The 21,627-nt window shown below is 48.4% G+C and overlaps 1 protein-coding gene across 1 annotated transcript in view; it reads left to right on the top strand.

The window, feature by feature from the left end:
- Positions 1 to 5,473: 5,473 nt before the first annotated feature.
- The window catches only part of FNDC1 (fibronectin type III domain containing 1), a 125,583-nt gene continuing 109,429 nt past the window's right edge, over positions 5,474 to 21,627 (top strand). Inside the window, exon 1 of the mRNA XM_038768425.1 lies at positions 5,474 to 5,546. Coding sequence (XP_038624353.1) covers positions 5,507 to 5,546 — 40 coding nt within the window. The 5' untranslated portion in view covers positions 5,474 to 5,506. The remainder of the gene's footprint in view (positions 5,547 to 21,627) is intronic.

Here is a 21,627-nt window from a genome sequence, read left to right as displayed (position 1 = left end):
AATGCTATTATTATTATTATTATTATTATTATTATCATTATTATTATTATTATTATTGTCAGCTGGGTGACTGTGGGCAGGTCACTTAACTCCTCTGGGCCTCAGTTACCTCATCTGTAATGAGAAGCAGCGTGGCTCAGTGGAAAGAGTGTGGGATTTGGAGTCAGAGGCCATGGGTTCAAATCCTGGATCCGCCAATTGTCAGCTGGGTGACTTTGGGCAAGTCACTTCACTTCTCTGTGCCTCAGTTCCCTCATCTGTAAAATGGGGATTAAGACTGTGAGCGCCCCGTGGGACAACTGAATCACTTTGTAACCTCTCCAGCACTTAGAACAGTGCTTTTCACATAATAAGTGCTCAATAAATACAGTAATTATTATTATTATCTGTAAAATGGGGATTAAAACTGTGAGCCCCATGTGCCACAACCTAATCACCTTGTATCCTCCCAGCACTTGGAACAGTGCTTCGCACATAGTAAGCACTTAATAAATGCCATTATTATTATTATTATTATAATCTGTAAAATGGGGATTAAAACTGTGAGCCCCATGTGGGACAACCTAATCACCTTGTAACCCCCCCAGCGCTTAGAATAGCGCTTTGCACATAATAAGCACTTAATAAATGCCATTATTTTTATTATTATTATTATTATCAGTAAAATGGGGATTAAAACTGTGAGCCCCATGTGGGACAACCTAATCACCTTGTATTCCCCCCCAGCGCTTAGAACAGTGCTTCGCACATAGTAAGCACTTAACAAATAGAGAAGCAGCGTGGCTCAATGGAAAGAGCCCAGGCTTTGGAGTCATAGGTCATGGGTTCAAATCCTGGAACTGCCAATTGTCAGCTGTTTGACTTTGGGCAAATCACTTCACTTCTCTGTGCCTCAGTTCCCTCAACTGTAAAATGGGGATTAAGACTGTGAGCCCCCTGTGGGACAACTGGATCACTTTGTAACCTCTCCAGCACTTAGAACAGTGCTTTGCACATAATAAGTGCTTAATAAATGCCATTATTATTATCATTATTATTATTATTATTATTATCAGTAAAATGGGGATTAAAACTGTGAGCCCCATGTGGGACAACCTAATCACCTTGTATTCCCCCCCAGCGCTTAGAACAGTGCTTCGCACATAGTAAGCACTTAACAAATAGAGAAGCAGCGTGGCTCAATGGAAAGAGCCCAGGCTTTGGAGTCATAGGTCATGGGTTCAAATCCTGGAACTGCCAATTGTCAGCTGTTTGACTTTGGGCAAATCACTTCACTTCTCTGTGCCTCAGTTCCCTCAACTGTAAAATGGGGATTAAGACTGTGAGCCCCCTGTGGGACAACTGGATCACTTTGTAACCTCTCCAGCACTTAGAACAGTGCTTTGCACGTAATAAGTGCTTAATAAATGCCATTGTTATTATTATTATTATTATTATCTGTAAAATGGGCATTAAAACTGTGAGCCCCATGTGCGACAACCTAATCACCCTGCATCCCCTTAGCGCTTAGAACAGTGCTTCGCACATAGTAAGCACTTAATAAATGCTATTATTATTATTACTTTTATTATTATTATTATTATTATTAGCTGTAAAATGGGGATTAAAACTGTGAGCCCCATGTGGGACAACCTAATCACCTTGTATCCCCCCCAGCACTTAGGACAGTGCTTCACACAGAGTAAGCACTTAACAAATAGAGAAGCAGTGTGGCTCAATGGAAAGAGCCCAGGCTTTGGAGTCATAGGTCATGGGTTCAAATCCTGGATCTGCCAATTGTCAGCTGTGTGACTTTGGGCAAGTCATTTCACTTCTCTGTGCCTCAGTTCCCTCATCTGGAAAATGGGGATTAAGACTGTGAGCCCCCTGTGGGACAACTGGATCACTTTGTAACCTCTCCAGCACTTAGAACAGTGCTTTGCACATAATAAGTGCTTAATAAATGCCATTATTATTATCATTATTATTATTATTATTATTATCAGTAAAATGGGGATTAAAACTGTGAGCCCCATGTGGGACAACCTAATCACCTTGTATCCCCCCCAGCGCTTAGTAAGCACTTAACAAATAGAGAAGCAGCGTGGCTCAATGGAAAGAGCATGGGCTTTGGAGTCATAGGTCATGGGTTCAAATCCCGGGTCTGCCAATTGTCAGCTGTGTGACTGTGGGCGAGTCACTTCACTTCTCTGAGCCTCAGTTACCTCATCTGTAAAATGGGGATTAAGACTCTGAGCTCCCCGTGAGACAACCTGATCACCTTGTAACCTCCCCAAGTTAGAACAGTGCTTTGCACATAGTAAGAGCTTAATATATGCCATTATTATTATTATTGTCAGCTGGGTGACTTTGGGTAGGTCACTTGACTCCTCTGGGCCTCAGTGACCTCATCTGTAAAATGGAAATTAAAACTGTGAGCCCCATGTGGGGCAACAGAATCACCTTGTATCCCCCATCCCCCCAGCGCTTAGAACAGTGCTTTGCACATAGGAAATTGTACTTCCCAAGCTTAGTACAGTGCTCTGCACACAGTAAGCACTCAATAAATACGACTGAATAATGAACAAATATCATCATCATCATCATCTAGAGAAGCAGCGTGGCTCAGTGGAAAGAGCCTGGGCTGTAGAGTCAGAGGTCATGGGTTCTAATCCCAGCTCCGCCAACTGTCAGCTGTTTGACTTTGGGCAACTCACTTCACTTCTCTGGGCCTCAGTTCCCTCATCTGTATAATGGGGATGAAGACGGTGAGCCCCGTGTGGGACCACCTGATCACCTTGTAACCTCCCCAGCGCTTAGAACAGTGCTTTGCACATAGTAAGCCGCTTAATGCCGTGAGCCTATTGTTGGGTAAGGACCGTCTCTATATGTTGCCGACTTGTACTTCCCAAGCGCTTAGTACAGTGCTCTGCACACAGTAAGCGCTCAATAAATATGATTGAATGAATCATTATTTCCCTTCAAAGCCCTACTGAGAGCTCACCTCCTCCAGGAGGCCTTCCCAGACTGAGCCCCCCCATTCTTTTCCCCCACCCTACCTCCTTTCCCTCCCCACAGCACCTGTATACATGTTTGTACAGATTTATTAGTCTATTTTACTTGTACATATTTACTATTCTATTTATTTTATTTTGTTAATATGTTTTCTTTTGTTCTCTGTCTCCCCCTTCTAGACTGTGAGCCCGCTGTTGGGTAGGGACCGTCTCTGTATATTGCCAACTTGTACTTCCCAGGCGCTTAGTACAGTGCTCTCACACAGTAAGCGCTCCCTCAAGGAGCCAAGACTATAGCGGGAAGAGATGAGTCCCCATCCCCTCTTCCCTACCTCCTTCCCCTCCCCACAGCGCCTGAATATATGTTTGTACAGATTTGTTACTCTATTTATTTTACTTGTATAGATTTACTATTCTATTTGTTTTATTTTGTCAATATGTTTGGTTCTGTTGTCTGTCTCCCCCTTCTAGACTGTGAGCCCACTGTTGGGTAGGGACCGTCTCTAGATGTTGCCAACTTGTACTTCCCAAGCGTTTAGTACAGTGCTCTGCACACAGTAAGTGCAGTGGAAAGAGCCCGGGCTTTGGAGTCAGACGTCATGGGTTCAAATCCCGGCTCCACCAATTGTCAGCTGTGTGACTTTGGGCAAGTCTCTTCACTTCTCTGGGCCTCAGTTCCCTCATCTGTAAAATGGGGATGAAGATTGTGAGCCCCATGTGGGATGACCTGATCACCTTGTATCCCCCCAGCGCTTAGAACAGTGCTTTGCACATAGTAAGCCCTTAACAAATACCACCATTGTTATTATTATTATTATTAATAATAAATACAATTGAATGTGAGTCCACTGTTGGGTAGGGACTGTCTCTATGTTGCCAACTTGTACTTCCCAAGCGCTTAGTACAGTGCTCTGCACACAGTAAGTGCTCAATAAACATGACTGACTGAATGAATGAATATATGTGGCCAACTTTTCTTCCCAAGTGCTTAGAACAGCACTCTGCACACTGTAAGTGCTCAATAAACATGATTGAATGAATGAAGGAATATATGTGGCCAACTTGTACTTCCCAAGCGCTTAGTACAGCGCTGTGCACACAGTAAGCGCTCAATAAACACCATTGAATGAATGAATGAATATATGCGGCCAACTTGTACTTCCCAAGCGCTTAGTACAGCGCTCCACACACAGTAAGTGCTCAAAAAACATGATTGAGTGAATGAATATATGTGGTCAACTTGTACTTCCCAAGCGCTTAGTACAGTGCTCTGCACACAGTAGGCACTCAATAAATACGATTGAATGAATGAATATATGTTGCCAACATGTACTTCCCAAGCACTTAGTACAGCGTTCCGCACACAGTAAGCGCCCAATAAACACGATTGACTGAATGAATGAATATATGTGGCCAACTTGTACTTCCCAAGCGCTTACTACAGCGCTCCGCACACAGTAAGTGCTCAATAAATACGATTGAAGGAATGAATATATGTTGCCAACATGTACTTCCCAAGTGCTTAGTACAGCGCTCTGCACACTGTAAGTGCTCAGTAAATACGACTGACATTGAATGAATAGATGTGGCCAACTTGCACTTCCCAAGCGCTTAGTACAGCGCTCCGCACACAGTAAGTGCTCAATAAATACGATTGAAAGAATGAATGAACATATGTGGCCAACTTGTACTTCCCAAGCGCTCCGCACACAGTAAGCGCTCAATAAACACGATTGAATGAATGAATGAATGGATGGATGTGGCCAACTTGTACTTCCCAAGCGCCTAGCACAGCGCTCCGCACACAGTAAGCGCTCAATCAATACGATTGAATGAATGAATGAACCATCGGAATGTAAGCGCTTAACAGAGCCCACTGTTGGGTAGGGACTGTCTCTATATGTTGCCAATTTGTACTTCCCAAGCGCTTAGTGCAGTGCTCTGCACACAGTCAGCGCTCAACAAATACGATTGATTGATTGATTGATTGATTAACAGATGCCGCCATTATGATGACTATCCGGCAGGGGGAGCGGTAGAGCCGCGCGGGCGGCCGTCTGCGGCGCGGCGGAGTGTCCGCCAGGGGGCGCGGGCGGGCTGCGGCGCGGCGGAGTGTCCGCCAGGGGGCGCGGTGGAGCCGCGCGGGCGGCCGTGTGCGGGGCGGCGGAGTGTCCGGCAGGGGGCGCGGTGGAGCCGCGCGGGGGGCCGTGTGCGGGGCGGCGGAGTGTCCGGCAGGGGGCGCGGCGGAGCCGTGGCGCAGCCTAGCGGGCGGGGCGAGCGGGTCCGACGGGGCGGACGGGACGGGGCGGTCCGTCCACCCAGGTGCGAATCCGTCCAGCGGGCTCCCTGCCTCCCTCCGTCCCTCCGTCCCTCCCACACACACACACGGACCGGCTGCCGGCCCTCCGCTCGGACAGCGGCCCCCGCCCGCCCCCTGTCCCTCCATGGATCCCGTGGCGGCGCTGCCCTTCGTGCCCCGGGCCCTCGGCCCTCCGCTCAGGCTGCTGCTGCTGATGATGCTGCTGCTCCGCGAAGCCTCCGCGCAGCCTGCAGGTACCCTTCTCCTCCTCCTCATCCTCCTCACCCCCCTGACACCCTCCTCATCCTCCTCCTCTTCCTCCTCCTCACTCCCCTGACACTTTCCTTGCCCCCCTGCCACCCTCCTCCTCATCCCCCTGCCACCCTCCTCCTCCTCTTCCTCATCCCCCTGCCACCCTCCTCCTCTTCCTCCTCCTCACTCCTCTGCCACTTTCCTTACCCCCCCTGCCACCCTCCTCCTCATCCCCCTGCCACCCTCCTCCTCCTCTTCCTCACCCCCCTGCCACCCTCCTCTTCCTCCTCCTCACTCCCGACACTTTCCTTGCCCCCCGCCACCCTCCTCCTCATCCCCCTGCCACCCTCCTCCTCCTCCTCTTCCTCATCCCCCTGCCACCCTCCTCCTCTTCCTCCTCCTCACTCCTCTGCCACTTTCCTTACCCCCTGCCACCCTCCTCCTCATCCCCCTGCCACCCTCCTCCTCCTCTTCCTCACCCCCCTGCCACCCTCCTCCTCTTCCTCCTCCTCACTCCCCTGACACTTTCCTTGCCCCCCTGCCACCCTCCTCCTCCTCTTCCTCATCCCCCTGCCACCCTCCTCCTCTTCCTCCTCCTCACTCCCCTGCCACTTTCCTTACCCCCCTGCCACCCTTCTCCTCATCCCCCTGCCACCCTCCTCCTCCTCTTCCTCACCCCCTGCCACCCTCCTCCTCTTCCTCCTCCTCACTCCCCTGACACTTTCCTTACCCCCTGCCACCCTCCTCCTCCTCATTCCCCTGTCACCCTCCTCCACCTCTTCCTCATCCTCCTGCCACCCTCCTCATCCTCCTCCTCCTTACCCGTCACCCTCCTCCTCTTCCTCCTCCTCACTCCCCTGCCACTTTCCTTACCCCCTGACACCCTCCTCTTCCTCACCCCCTGCCACCCTCCTCTTCCTCACCCCCCTGCCATCCTTCTCTTCCTCATCTCCCTTCCACCCTCCTCCTCCTCCTCCTCCTCCTTAACCCCGTCACCTCCTCCTCTTCCTCCTCCTCACTCCCCTGCCACTTTCCTTACCCCCCTGCCACCCTCCTCCTCCTCTTCTTCATCCCCCTGCCACCCTCCTCCCCCTCTTCCTCACCCCCCTGCCACCCTCCTCTTCCTCATCCCCCTGCCACCCTCCTCATCCTCCTCCTCCTTACCCCCTGCCACCCTCCTACTCTTCCTCCTCCTCACTCCCTTGCCACCTTCCTTACCCCCCGCCACCCTCCTCCTCCTCTTCTTCATCCCCCTGCCACCCTCCTCCACCTCTTCCTCATCTCCCGCCACCCTCCTCCACCTCTTCATCTTCCTCCTTCTCAACCCCTGCCACCCTCCTCATCTTCCTCCTCCTCACTCCCCTGTCACCCTCCTTACCCCCCTGCCACCCTCCTCTTCTTCATCCCCCTGCCACCCTCCTCCTCCTCCTTAATCCCTGCCACCCTCCTCCTCCTTAATCCCTGCCACCCTCCTCCTCTTCCTCTTCCTCATTCCGCTGCCACCCTCCTTATCCCCCTGCCACCCTCCTCCTCCTCCTCTTCCTCATCCCCCTGCCACCCTCCTCCTCCTCTTCTTCATCCCCATGCCACCCTCCTCCTCTTCCTCCTCCTCCTCACCCCCCTGCCACCCACCTCCTCCTCTTCGTCATCCCCCGCCACTCTCCTCCGCCTCTTTTCATTCATTCATTCAATATTTATTGAGCGCTTACTGTGTGCAGAGCACTGTACTAAGCGCTTGGGAAGTCCAAGTCAGCAACATAGAGAGACGGTCCCTACCCAACAACGCGCTCACAGTCTAGGAGGGGGGAGACAGACAATAAAACAGAACTTGTGGACAGGTGTCAAATCGTCACAGTAAATAGAAATAAAGCTAGATGCACATCATTAACAAAATTAATAGAATAGTAAATAGGTACAAGTAAAATAGAGTAATATATCTATACAAGCATATATACAGCTCTTCCTCATCCCGATGCCACCCTCCTCCTCCTCTTCCTTATCCCCCTGCCACCCTCCTCTGCCTCATCCCCCTGCCACCCTCCTCCTTCTCTTCCTTATCCCCCTGCCACCCTCCTCTGCCTCCTCATCCCCCTGCCACCCTCCTCCTCCTCACCCCTTCCACCCTCCTCCTCCTCTTCCTCATCCCCCTGCCACCCTCCTCCTCCTCTTCCTCATCCCCCTGCCACCCTCCTCCTCCTCCTCCTCTTCCTCATCCCCCCACCACCCTCCTCCTCCTCCTCTTCCTCATCCCTCCACCAACCTCCTCCTCCTCATCCTCACCCCCTGCCACTCTCCTCCTCCTCTTCCTCATCCCCCCACCACCCTCCTCCTCTTCCTCACCCCCTGCCACCCTCCTCCTCCTCCTCCTCACCCCCCTGCCACCCTCCTCCTCCTCTTCCTCATCCCCCTGCCACCCTCCTCTGCCTCCTCATCCCCCTGCCACCCTCCTCCTCCTCCTCACCCCCTTCCACCCTCCTCCTCCTCTTCCTTATCCCCCCTGCCACCCTCCTCTGCCTCCTCATCCCCCTGCCACCCTCCTCTTCCTCCTCCTCACTCCCGACACTTTCCTTGCCCCCCGCCACCCTCCTCCTCATCCCCCTGCCACCCTCCTCCTCCTCCTCTTCCTCATCCCCCACCACCCTCCTCCTCCTCCTCCTCACCCCCTGCCACCCTCCTCCTCCTCCTCACCCCCTGCCACTCTCCTCCTCCTCTTCCTCATCCCCCCGCCACCCTCCTCCTCTTCCTCACCCCCCTGCCACCAGCCTCCTCCTCCTCACCCCCCTGCCACCCTCCTCCTCTTCCTCATCCCCCTACCACCCTCCTCCTCCTCCTCACCCCCCTGCCACTCTCCTCCTCCTCCTCACCCCCCTGCCACTCTCCTCCTCCTCCTCACCCCCCTGCCACTCTCCTCCTCCTCTTCCTTACCCCCTGCCACCCTCCTCCTCATCCCCCTGCCACCCTCCTCCTCCTCCTCTTCCTCATCCCCCTGATACCCTCCTCCTCCTCCTCACCCCCCCCGGCCACTGTTCTCCTCCTCTTCCTCATCCCCCGCCACCCTCCCCCTCACCCCCTGCCACCCTCCTCCTCCTCTTCCTCATCCCCCTGCCACCCTCCTCCTCCTCCTCACCCCCTTCCACCCTCCTCCTCCTCTTCCTCATCCCCCTGCCACCCTCCTCCTCCTCTTCCTCATCCCCCTGCCACCCTCCTCCTCCTCACCCCCTGCCACCCTCCTCCTCCTCTTCCTCATCCCCCTGCCACCCTCCTCCTCCTCTTCCTCATCCCCCTGCTACCCTCCTCCTCCTCCTCACCCTCCTGCCACTCTTCTCCTCTTCCTCATCCCGCTGCCACCCTCCTCCTCCTCCTCACCCCCTTCCACCCTCCTCCTCCTCCTCCTCACCCCCTGCCACCCTCCTCCTCCTCTTCCTCATCCCCCCGCCACCCTCCTCCACCTCTTCACCCCATGCCACCCTCCCCCTCACCCCCCTGCCACCCTCCTCCTCCTCCCCATCACCCCCTGCCACTCCATGCCCACCTCCTGTCGCTGGACCCGCCGCAGCGGGTGTCACTAACCTGTCCATCCTCATTACTTAATGATAGTATTTGTGAAGCGTTTACTATGTGCCAAGCACTGTTCTAAGCACTGGGTCGGGGGGGATACAAGGAAACCGGGGTGGACACAATCCCTGTCCCACGTGGGGCTCACAGTCTCAATCCCCATTGTACAGATGAGGTAATGATAATAATAATAACTGTATTTGTTAAGCGCTTACTATGTACGAAGCACTGTTCTAAGCACTGGGTGGGGGGGATACAAGGAAACCGGGGTGGACACACTCCCGTCCCACTTGGGGCTCACAGTCTCAATCCCCATTGTACAGAAGAGGTAGTGATAATAATAATAACTGTATTTGTTAAGCGCTTACTATGTGCCAAGCACTGCTCTAAGCACTGGCGGGGGCGGGGGGGATAAAAGGTGATCAGGTTGTCCCACGTGGGGCTCACGGTCTTCATCCCCATTTGACAGATGAGGGAACTGAGGGCACAGGGAAGTGAAGTAACTCGCCCAAAGTCACACAGCTGACAGGTGGCAGAGGTGGGATTAGAACCCACAACCTCTGAGTCCCAAGCCCAGGCTCTTGCCACTAAGCCACGCTGCTTCTAGTGGCCGCTTAACGAATGCTATTATTATTATTATTATTATTATTATTATTATTATTATTATTATTATTCCCCCGTGGGGCACCGGGGCCCGGTTGCCCTCTCCAGCCCGGACCCAATTCATGAATCCTAAGGAGAAGACTGGTGGTATTTGTGAAGCGCTTACTCTGTGCCAAGCACTGCTCTAAGCGCTGCGGGAGATACCAGGTCATCAGGTTGGCCCGGGGTGGCGGGGGTGGTGGTGGTGGTGGGCTCACAGTCTTAACCCCCATTTCACAGATGAGGGAACTGAGGTACAGAGAAGTGAAGTGGCTCGCCTTAGGTCATAAAGCTCCCATTTATTCAGAGAGAGAGATTGTGCGTTTGTGTAGGTGTGTGTGCGAGTGTGTATGTGTGTGTAGGGGTGTGTGTAGGTTGAGTGTGTGTGTAGGTGTGTGGGTGAGGTGGGTGTGTGCTTGTGTAGGTCTGGGTGTGTGGGTGGGTGGGTGTGTAGGTGTGTGTGTAGGTGGGGTGTGTTTAGGTAGGTGTGTGTGTCTATGTGTGGGTGAGGTGGGTGGGTGTGGAGGTGTGCAGGTAGGTGTGTGTAGATAGGGGTGTGGGTGTGTATGTCTGTCTGTAGTTGTGTGTGCATGTAGTTGTGTGTGTATAGCAGTAATAATGATGGTATTAGTTAAGCGCTTACTGTGTGCCAAGCACTGTTCTAAGCGCTGGAATGAGTGTGTACGTGTGGGTAGGTGTGTGTGGGTATGTGTGTGTAGGTAAGTGTAGGTGTCTGTAGGTGTGTGTGTATGTGTATGTAGTTGTGTGTGTAGGTAGGTGTGTGTGTATGTGTATGTAGTTGTGTGTGTGTGTAGGTAGGTGTGTGTGTGTGTAGGGGTGTGTATGTGTGTGTGTAGGGAGGGTGTGTTTATAGAGGTGTGTGTGTGTGTAGGTGTGTGTATAGAGGTGTGTGAGTGTGTGTGTGTGTGGGGGGGGGGTGTCCAGGAGCACACTGGCAGGAAAAAGGATGGTCTGGACCAGGAGCGCTCTGAACCAGGACAGGACGGACCCCGGACGGGAACGGAGGGAGGGAGGGAGCTGTTGGGTAGGGACCGTCTCTCTATGTTGCCAACTTGTGCTTCCCAAGCGCTTAGTCCAGTGCTCTGCACACAGTAAGCGCTCAATAAATACGATTGATTGATTCATTGATTTTCCCATCCCCTGCCAGGAGGCTTCTCTAAGTAAGCTCTAAAAGATAGAAAGTTCTTTTATAATCAGAAAAGATTTCCAGGATTTGGTGGGGGTTTTTTTCACTATTGAAGACTGTTCCCACCTCTTAGTTTGCTGGCATTTTCACTTTAAAGCGTGTGGGTTGATATATGCCATCAGTTTTCAGGAATTCGAAAAATTGGAATGTTTTCGGGATTCCCAAGCCAACCGGATATTTCCAGGGACGTTATGCCCGGACGGCTTGCTTGGGAGGTTCAGTCCACATATACGCTGGACTTGCGGTTTTATTGAAAAGGTCAAGCTATTAGAATAGTCTTGCAGATGTTTTTTTTTTCTTGCAGCGGAGATGCACTTGCTAAATATCAAAACACAAGAACCCGATGAGCTTAAAAGTAAAACACCGAAACATTTCAAAAGTCCAGTATACAGTTGGGCATCCGGGGTAGGTTGTGGTAATGTCAAAGGAACCGTGCGTTTAATATTTTACATGGGACAGGAATAAACCCATTTTAAATGTGCTTAAATTCTCATTCTCCCCCTGCCTCCTTTTCCGCTTCTTTTTGCAACCCATGAAGTCCTTTAGCTCAAGAAAACGGATGGAATGGAGTCTTAGCCAAATTGGCTTTGTAACCCTGAAACCTGCAGCTCTTTCCAAGACGATCAGCTCCGAAAATACTAATCTCATTTGTTAAGCAGCGTGGCTCGGTGGAAAGAGTGCGGGCTTGGGAGTCACAGGCCATGGGTTCGAGTCCCACCTCCCCCGCATGTCTGCTGTGTGACCTTGAGCAAGTCACTTCACTTCTCTGTGCCTCAGTTCCCTCATCTGTAAAATGGGGATTGGGACTGTGAGCCCCACATGGGACAACCTCATCTCCTTGTATTCCCCCCAGCGCTTAGAACAGTGCTTTGCACATAGTAAGCGCTTAACAAATACCAACATTATTATTATTATTATTATTAAGCGCTTACTTTGTGTCAGGCACCGTGCTAAGTGCTGGGATGGTTCCAAGTAAATCGGGTTGGACTCCCGTCCCTGTTCCCCTCGGGGGGTTATGGTCTTCATCCCCATTTTGCAGATGAGGTAACCGAAGCACAGAGAAGTAAAGTGACTTCCCTGAGGTCACACAGCACACAAGCTCCCTGTTCCCCTCGGGGGTTTACGTTCTCCATCCCCATTTTGCAGATGAGGTAACCGAAGCACAGAGAAGTGAAGTGACTTGCCTGAGGTCACACAGCAGACAAGCGGCTTAAGAACCCGGGTCCTTCTGACTCCAAGTCCTGCGCTCTATCCATTAGGCCACTCTGTTTCTTACGGAGAGGCCCGATGAGCCTGTCAGAAGTATTTCTGGAACTGGATTCGCGTGCCACGGCTGACCGAATCCCGTGAGAGTTCTCACTTCTCCTCACGCGGTCAGCCCTGCAAAACGCTGCAAAGCTGGACGCTTCCCTGGATCTTACCTCTACCGCATCACGTAAGATTTGGAGTTAAGGCTGTCCAGACCCTCTGGCCAAAATAGAACAAATGTATGAGGAGTTGAAAATGGGCACCCACAAATGCACAACCCACAAATGTTAGCGTGCCTAGTGTAAGGCATCGGGGTTGACTATTCCCTGGCCAAAGTGTTTCTATGTGGCCTCTAGTCGCAGGTGACGATTTAGAGTTAGGTGTGAAGACCTTCTGACTGGGAGATGTAATTTTGTGCTGGTAGATAATCTCAGGTCCAAGAGAATGCTCTTCAAAATTAGGTGCACTTCTCTATTAGGAATCAGAATATAAAAGTGTCCTACCGAGTCAGGTCAAAGGTCTCGCCAGGCCAGGCTTCAGTCCCCCGCTAAAGGACGCTGAGAGAAATGGTGTTAACAACCCAGTCCGCACACTTCACTCCTCTAGTGCCAACCTTCTCACTGCACCTCAATCTTGCCTGTCTCGCCACCGACCCCTCGCCCGTATCCTGCCTCTGGCCTGGGACGCCCTCCCTCCTCAAATCCGACAATGACTCTCCCGCCCTTCAAAGCCTTATTGAAGGGATCTCTCCTCCAAGAGGCCTTCCCTGACTAAGCCCTCCTTTCCTCTTCTCCCGCTCCCTTCTGCATCACCCTGTCTTGATCCCTTGATTCATTTCCCCTTCCCAGCCCCACAGCACTTTATTTATATTAATGTCCCCCTCTAGGCTGTAAGCTCCTTGTGGACAGGGAGCGTGTCTGTTTAATGCTGTATTGTACTCTCCCAAGCACTTAGTACAGGGCTCTGTGCAGAGTAAGTGCTCAATAAATCAATGAATGAATTGTTTTGACCTCTATCATATCTGCCTATTACACTTGGATGTGTACCCTTTGAGCAATTGAGAGTCACCCCCTCCTCAGCCCCACAGCACTCATGTACATAGTCATAATTTATTGATTTATATTAATGTCTGTCTCTCCCTCTACACTCTAAGCTCATTGTGGGCAAATAACATTTCTACCAACTCTGTGTATTGTACTCTCCTAAATATTTAGTATAGTGCTCTGCACACGGTAAGCACTCAATAAATTCCATCGACTGATATGCAGCATACCCGAAAATTAAAATTAAAACTCCATTACTTTTTCCTATCTAGAATTTATCTGAGTGCCTGTCTCCCCCGGAAGATTGTTAAGCATCTCGACTCTGTTTTACTGTCGTGCTGTTGTAGTCTTTCATCCTTACCTCCCCACTTCCCTCAGTCTTAGATTGTAAGCCCCTTGAGGGGCAGGGGTCACGTCCAATTTTCACTTATTTATTTTTTCCAGCACTAGGTGCAGTGCTTTGCCCAAGGTACTAAATAAATACCATTACTACTACTTCAGGTAGTACTGTACCTGTGTAGTAAATGCTCAATAAATAGTTTTCATCTATTGAAGCTGTTTCAAACTTGTAGAAAGGAAATTTTGATTTCCTCCCTACTTCCCCAGATCTGACAGGCACAACCCTTCTGATATTCAAAGTCCCCTTGAAATTCCACCTCTTCTAACAAGCCTTCCCCAAGTAATTCCCACTACCTATGGTGGACTAAACCCATCAGCCATTTCTCCCCATCACGTATATATTTTTACCCTTCCTCATCACTTAACTATATATTTAATTGCACATTTGATTATTTATGTTGATTGCTAGGCAATAAGCTGGAAGCACTCAATGAACACCACTGATGTTGATGATGAGTTCATTGTGGGCAGAGAATGTCTACTGACTCTTGAATTGTACTCTCTTGATCACTTAATACAGCACTCTTCACACAGTATGTGCTCAATAAATGCCATTGATTGATTTGTTTGTAAATAGTTTATGTCTTTCTCTTACAACTAGAGTATTAGCTCCATGTGAGCAGGGAATGTATCACTTCTTTGTTTGGTTCTTCCCAAGTACTTAGTTCAAGGCATTTCACTAATGGGTGCTCAATAAATGTTATTAATGCTGCTACTACTACTACTACTTTTTATCTAGGTGAAATAAATAGTGCATTTTTCATTCCAGTTCCTTGTGGAAGTAGTCAATCTAATTTGTAAATGAAAGTATTACACACACCTTAGGGAGTTAGAAGTTGAGGAGTCCAGTGATTTGAAAAATAGGCTTTGCAGGGAGAATACTTGGATGAACTTTCTAAGTTGCATGGTGAGCAAGTCATTTGGCATGTTTCCTAAGGGAGCAGCGCGGGCCAGTGGATAGAGCATGGGCCTGGGAATCAGAAGGATCTGGCTTTTAATCCCAGCTCTGTCACTTGTCTGCTGTTTGACCTTAGGCAAGTCATTTCACTTCTCCGGGCCTCGGCTACTTCAGTCCTGTAAAATGGGGATTAAGATGGTGAGCCCCATGAGGGACATCAACTATGCCCAACTTGATGATCGTGGCAGTGCCTGGCACATGATAGGTGTTTAATGAATGCCAGTGAAGAAAAAAAAAAAGGAGCGTGGGGTGATTGGATGGCTGCCCAAGGGTGAATAGAAGGAAGGGCTGCTTGTCTGCTGTACTGCAGGAATTCCAGTGGGAAATAGTCGTGGTATTTGTTAAGCACTTACTGTATGTGAGACACTGCACTAAGCGCCGGGGTGGTTACCAGCAAATTGGGTTGGACACAGACCCTGTCAGAGGTCTCTGCCCCCAACTTGATCACCTTGTAACCTCTCCAGCGCTTAGAACAGTGCTTTGCACATAGTAAGTGCTTAATAAATGCCATTATTATTGTTATTATTATTTGAACCCATGACCTCTGACTCCAAAGCCCGTGCTCTTTCCACTGAGCCACGCTGCTTCTCTAATAATAATAATGGTATTTGTTTAGTGCTTGCTGTGTGCCAGGCAGTGTACTAAGCACTGGGGTGGGTACAAGCAAATCAGTTTGGAAACAGGACCTGTCCCACGTGAGGCTCACAGTCTCAACCCCCATTTTACAGATGAGGTAACTGAGGCCCAGAGAAGTGAAATGACTTGCCCAAGGTCACACAGCAGGCAAGTGGAGGAGCCTGGATTAGAACCCACAACCATCTGCCTATCAGGCTCGTTCTCTATCCATTATGCCATGCGGCTACATGTCTAGCTCAGTGTGAATAGAAGGAAGGTCAGCTGGTCTGCTGTACTCTAGGAGTTCCAGTGGGAAATCACTGTATTCTCCCAAGGGCTTAATACAGTGCTCTGCAAAGAGTAAGCGCTCAATAAATACCATTGATTGATCTCTTCAGGAACACACACCAAGTGCCCTGGGATGAACCCTACCAAGCTCTGCTCATTTAAAATCCATTTGGACCTAGAGACCTACCACTGAGATGGTAAGAAAGGGCAGTGTCATTAAATTTGAGGTGAAGCTGCAACCAACCACATGTCTCTTGTTACAGCCTTGGGGCATCTTTGGAAACAGAAACTTTAACAGTGTAGTTTCATTTCAACCCTGAAAAAAATGGGTTGCCATTTATGAGCATATTATATATAGGCCAAGAGGCATAAAATGGATTTTTAAGCATAAGGCACCTTAAGGACCTAAGAATCTAAGACCCAGGCAGTGCCTTTATGGGGTCGGACTAAAGGTTCGTCCAGCTTGGATCACATTCAGCTTTGGAAAAAGAAACTTTAACAGTGTAGTTTCATTTCAACCCTGAAAAAAATTGGTTGCCATTTATTAGCATATTATATATAGGCCAAGAGGCATAAAATTGATTTTTAAGCATAAGGCACCTTAAGGACCTAAGAATCTAAGACCCAGGCAGTGCCTTTACGGGGTCGGACTAAAGGTCCGTCCAGCTTGGATCACATTCCCAACAGGATACTGTGTCCAAAATCCCTAATAATAATAATAATAATGATGGTGATGGTATTTGTTAAGTGCTTACTATGTGCAAAGCACTGTTCTAAGTGCTGGGGGATACAATGCAGGTTGTCCCACGTGGGGCTCACAGTCTTAATTCCCATTTTACAGATGAGGGAACTGAGGCACAGAGAAGTGAAGTGACTTTCCCAAAGTCACACAGCTGACAATTGGTGGAGTTGGGATTTGAACCCATGACCTCTGACTCCAAAGCCCGTGGTCTTTCCACTGAGCAACGCTGCTTCTCTAACATTCCCAACTCCATCCACAAAGTACCCCAGAGTAACCCACACACTTTATTAAAATGATATTTATTAAGCTCTTACTACGTGCCTGACACTGAACTAAGCACTGGGTTACATACAAGATAATTAGATTAGACACAGTCCCTGTCCTACATGGAGCTGACAGTCTTATCTGCCATTTTACAGATGAAGTAACTGAGGCACAGAGAAGTGAAGTGACTTGTCCAAGGTCACACAGTAGACATGTGGCAGAGCTGGGATTAGAACCCAGGTCCTGAGGTCTTGCTCACCCAGGAATTGATTCATATCCCTCTTGCCCTTGCAGATGTTTTGGGGGCTGCACACCTTCCTGATACCCCACATGCTTACTACCTTTTGGGTGAAAAAGTGGCTGCTTTTGATTGTTTTGATTTTGAGAGAATTTTGGTCTCTGAGAAACACTTTCTTTTAAGCACTAGAGTGTCTATCCATGGCCAGATTGCCAGCAAGGACATCTACTTTCCAATGCAATCAATCAATAAATCAATCATACATATTGAGCAGTTACCATGTGGAGGGCACTGGACTAAGCACTTGGGAGAGTACAATATAACAAAATTAGCAAGACACGTTCCCTGCCCATAATGAAATTACAGTCTAGAGGATGTGCTTACAGTCTAAGGGGCAACTTCTTTCTTCAGGGCCACATTCTTGATCTCCATCTCTTCCCCCAAATTACTTGTTTTTTAATGGTATTTGTTAAGTGCTTACTATGTACCAGCAACTGTACTAAGCGCTGGGGTACAACTAATCAGTTTGGATATGGTCCATATCCCACATGGGGATCACAGTCTTAATTCCCATTTTACAGATGAAGTAACTGAAACACAGAGAAATTAAATGACTTGCCCAAGGTCACAAAGCAGACAAGTGTTGGGGCCAGCATTTGAACCCAGGTCCTTCTCACTCACAGGCCCATGCTTTAATCACTAGGCCACGACTTGAGACGTCTCCTTGCACCATCTTTTTATGAGGCTTACCTGTGTATTGAATAACTCCAAAGGTTGGTACTAAATTTTTCCTGAAATTAATTTCCCTGAAAGCCAATATGAAGTAGTTCTATATTTTTCATCCAAGAATAATAGCAAATGGCCTCATTTTCAAAGTGCTGGGCTATAGTTACAGGAAAAAGCACATTCCCTGCTCCCTCCTTCTATACACATAGAAGAAAATTTTAGCCATAGCCAGGTGGAAAAAAAAAATAGGTACTTAAATGTTTAAGTTTTATTGGCCTGTAGTTTTTATGGCTTTTGCATCTCTAGTGGACTCCCTCTAGAATGTGAGCTCACCGTGGGCACGAATATGTTCGTTTGTTATTATATTCTACTCTCCCAAGCACTTAATACAGTGCTTTGCACAGACTAAGTGCTCAATAAATACGATTGAATGAATGCATAAACGGAGGATGCTTTTGGCCCACTTCTTCATTTTAGAGCAGAAGTGGACTTTTTAAAACAGTCTCCCTAGAAGTATGATTCACCTACTTCTATCGCTCTGGGTTTATTTCTGGTAACTTGGAAATTTGACCCACTGGGAACCAAGGCTGGTGGCCCTGAAAATCCAGAGTGCGAAAGATGGGGAAAAGGGGGTGGAGAAGGGAAAGGGTGGAGGGGCTTTGTGGTTCCAGACCTGACTCCAGCCACGTCACCCAACATTTTTCCGGGTGGAAGATGCCTGGCCTTGAGGAAGAAGGTGGAGGAAGTATAGGATCCAACATCAGTCCGCCCTCTGCTCAGTCCTGGGGGCATATGTGACTGAGGAAGAGCCCAAGCTTGGGAGTCAGAAGTCATGGGTTCAAATCCTGGCTCCACCAGTTGTCAGCTGTGTGACTATGGGCAAGTCATTTAACTTCTCTGTGCCTCAGTTACCTCATCTGTAAAATGGGGATTAAGACTGCGAGCCCCACGGGGGACAACCTGATCACCTTGTATCCTCCCCAGCACTTAGAACAGTGCTTTGCACATAGTAAGCTCTTAACAAATGCCATCATCATCATTATTATTATTATTACTGGCACAAAGATGCTTGGCATGGACTTGTGTCGACCCACGATTCTGGAGTTTTTCTTGCTGCCACTGTTGTGGTTTACATCATTCAGTCACCTCTGAAACTCCACTTCTAGGTGCCAAACCTCGCCCTTTTCTTCCCTGGCAGAGGCATGGGCAGACTAGAGAGAAGAGCCAGAAGCAGTGATACTAGTTAAAGGGGATTCATTCATTCCGTGGTATTTATTGAGCACTTACTGTGTGCAAAGCACTGTATTAAGCACTTGGGAAGTACAATTCAGGAACTGATAGAGACAATCCCTACCCAACAATGGGTTTTGTCACATGGAAACCAAAAAGTGGAAAACACTGAATGCTTGTCGTCCATCTCCAAGGCTGGCATGGCCGGACATATATCCTGCATGGCACCGTTTAATCTGTTTTCCAGAGTCCAAGGCAGTCCTTGATATCAATTCTGTTGTACTGTAATCTCCCAAATGCTTAGTATCGTGCTCTACATATACTAAGCGCTTGATAAATGCCATTCATTGGTTGACTTATTGATCATGATTTCTACCTTGTTGTGGGTGGGGAATATTGAACTCTCCCAAGTGCACTGCACCAAGCAAGCTCTCAATAAGTACCATTGAGAGACACCATTAATGGTATTTACTGAGTGATTATTGAGTGCAGAGCTCTGTACTAAGCACTTGGGACAGTATAAAAGAGGTGATAGACCCTTTCTGACAGACAGATAGAACTTACAGCCTTAATATGAAAGCTAAGTGACACTGGAGGGTAAATGTTGGTAATAATTTCTTTTTAGTGGTATTTGTTAAGTGTTTACTGTATATCAAGCACTGTACTAAGTGCTGAGGGACATACAAGTTAACTCATGTCAGATATATTCCCTGTCCCATATCGGGAATCACAGTCTAAGTAAAGGGGAAGAACAGGAATTGAATTTCCACTTTACAGCTGATGAAACAGAGGCACTGAGTAGTGATGTGACTTGCCCAAGGTCGCACAGCAGATTAGTGGTGGAGCTGGAATTAGAACCAAGGATTTAACACTGTGAGCCCCATGTTGTACCTGCACTGTGTCCAACCTGATTAGCTTGTATCTATCCCAGTGCTCAATACAGTGCCTGACATATAGTAAGTAGAGAAGCAGTGTGGCTCAGTGGAAAGAGCATGGGCTTCGGAGACAGAGGTCATGGGTTCAAACCCCGGCTCCACCAATTGTCAGCTGTGTGACTTTGGGCAAGTCACTTCACTTCTCTGTGCCTCATTTACCTCATCTGTAAAATGGGGATTAAGACTCTGAGCCCCCCGTGGGAAAACCTGATCACCTTGTAACCTCCCCAGTGCTTAGAACAGTGCTTTGCACATAGTAAGCACTTAATAAATGCCATTATTATTATTATTATTATTAAGTGCTAACAAAAGCCATTTAAAAAGCAAAAAAAAAAAGATTTAAGGATGTTGAAACTTCTATTTTTGGTGCTCTAACCACTTGAAATTTCCCACAGAAAGAATTTTTCAACCTGCTCACCTTTCTGTTCCAGGGATGTGAAATCTATTTTCCCTTGAGAGGCAGTGAGTTACATTTTTTCCCAGAGCCCAGTGAGATCAGCCTTGAATAGCCACAAGGCTACACTTGAGGCCAAGAAAAGGAAGCACAACTGATCTGCCTGACTGCCTTCAGATGGCTCCTTACAGTTCCATATCCCAAAGCATCTCCATTCGTAACCGTACCATCTGTTCATGGAAAAGAATTCAACTTCTTGCCCAATATAAAGTAGCTTTATGACTACCTCTGGGAGGATCGTGGCACCATTATCCGACCCAGTAGTTTTTGGGATGTATCATTCATCAGTTGTGGACTCAGCAGCTGCTTTCCTAAATTCTTCTTTGCCACCCAGTGAGACCAAGAGCAGAGGACAAGCGGTGGTATTTGTTATGCTGTTACTTTGTGTCGAGTAGTGTAATAAGCACTGGGGTAGATACAAGATAATCGGGGCTCACTTTGGGCTCATGGTCTGAGTAGAAGGGAGATCAGATATTGAATCAATCAATCAATCAATCATATTTATTGAGTGCTTACTGTGTGCAGAGCACTGTACTAAGTGCTTGGGAAGTACAAGTTGGCAACATAATCCACTAGACTGTAAGCTAACTGTGAGCACAGAACTTGTCTACCAACTCTTTTATACTGTTCCCAGCACTCATGCACTCAATAAATAATAATAATAATAATAATAATGGCATTTATTAAGTGCTTACTACGTGCAAAGCACTGTTCTAAGCACTGGGGAGGTTACAAAGTGATCAGGTTGTCCCACGGGGGGCTCACAATGTTAATCCCCATTTTACAGATGAGGTAACTGAGGCCCAGAGAAGTTAAATGATTTGCCCAAAGTCACACAGCTGACAAGTGGGAAGTCGGAATTTGAACCCATGACCTCTGACTCCAAAGCCTGTGCTCTATCCACTGAGCCACGCTGCTCTTGGGATAAATGAATACTATCCCAAGAGCTTAGTAGAGTGCTCTGCATACTGTAAGAGCTCAATAAATACAATTGATTGATTGAACCCACATTTTGCTAATGAGGGAACTGAGGAACATAAAAGATAAGTGACTTGCCCAAGGTCAAACAGCAGACAAGTGGCAGAGCTGAGATTAGAACCCAGGTCCTCTGTCTCACAAGCCTGTGTTCTTTCCACTAGGCCACACTGCTTCTCTGTCAGCTTGTTCTGAAGCATGGTCAGAGGGGTTCAAACAGTCATTTAGTCAATCGGTGGTAATTATTGGACACTTTTGGTGAGTAGGATGATCATCACTGGCGATTGTGATGATGAGCACTGTACTAAGCTCTTGGGAGAGTACAGTAGAGTTGGTTGACACTGATATGAATGGCTTAAAACACTGATTGACACATAGTAAGCACTTTAGAAATATAGTAATGAAAATAATGATAATCCCACTTAAACAATATTTCTGCTCTTTAGCAGCTCTTAATAGTAACAACAATTATTATTACAGTGCTCCTTAAGTGGCTGCTATATGCCAAGCACTGGGGTAGATGCAAGATAATCAGGTCAGACCAAGTCCCCATCCCACATGTGG

The sequence above is a fragment of the Tachyglossus aculeatus genome, chromosome 2 (assembly GCF_015852505.1).
Source record: "Tachyglossus aculeatus isolate mTacAcu1 chromosome 2, mTacAcu1.pri, whole genome shotgun sequence".
Taxonomy (NCBI): Eukaryota; Metazoa; Chordata; class Mammalia; order Monotremata; family Tachyglossidae; genus Tachyglossus; species Tachyglossus aculeatus.
The sequence above is the reverse complement of the archived record's forward strand: the minus strand, read 5'-3'. Positions and strand labels throughout refer to the sequence as shown.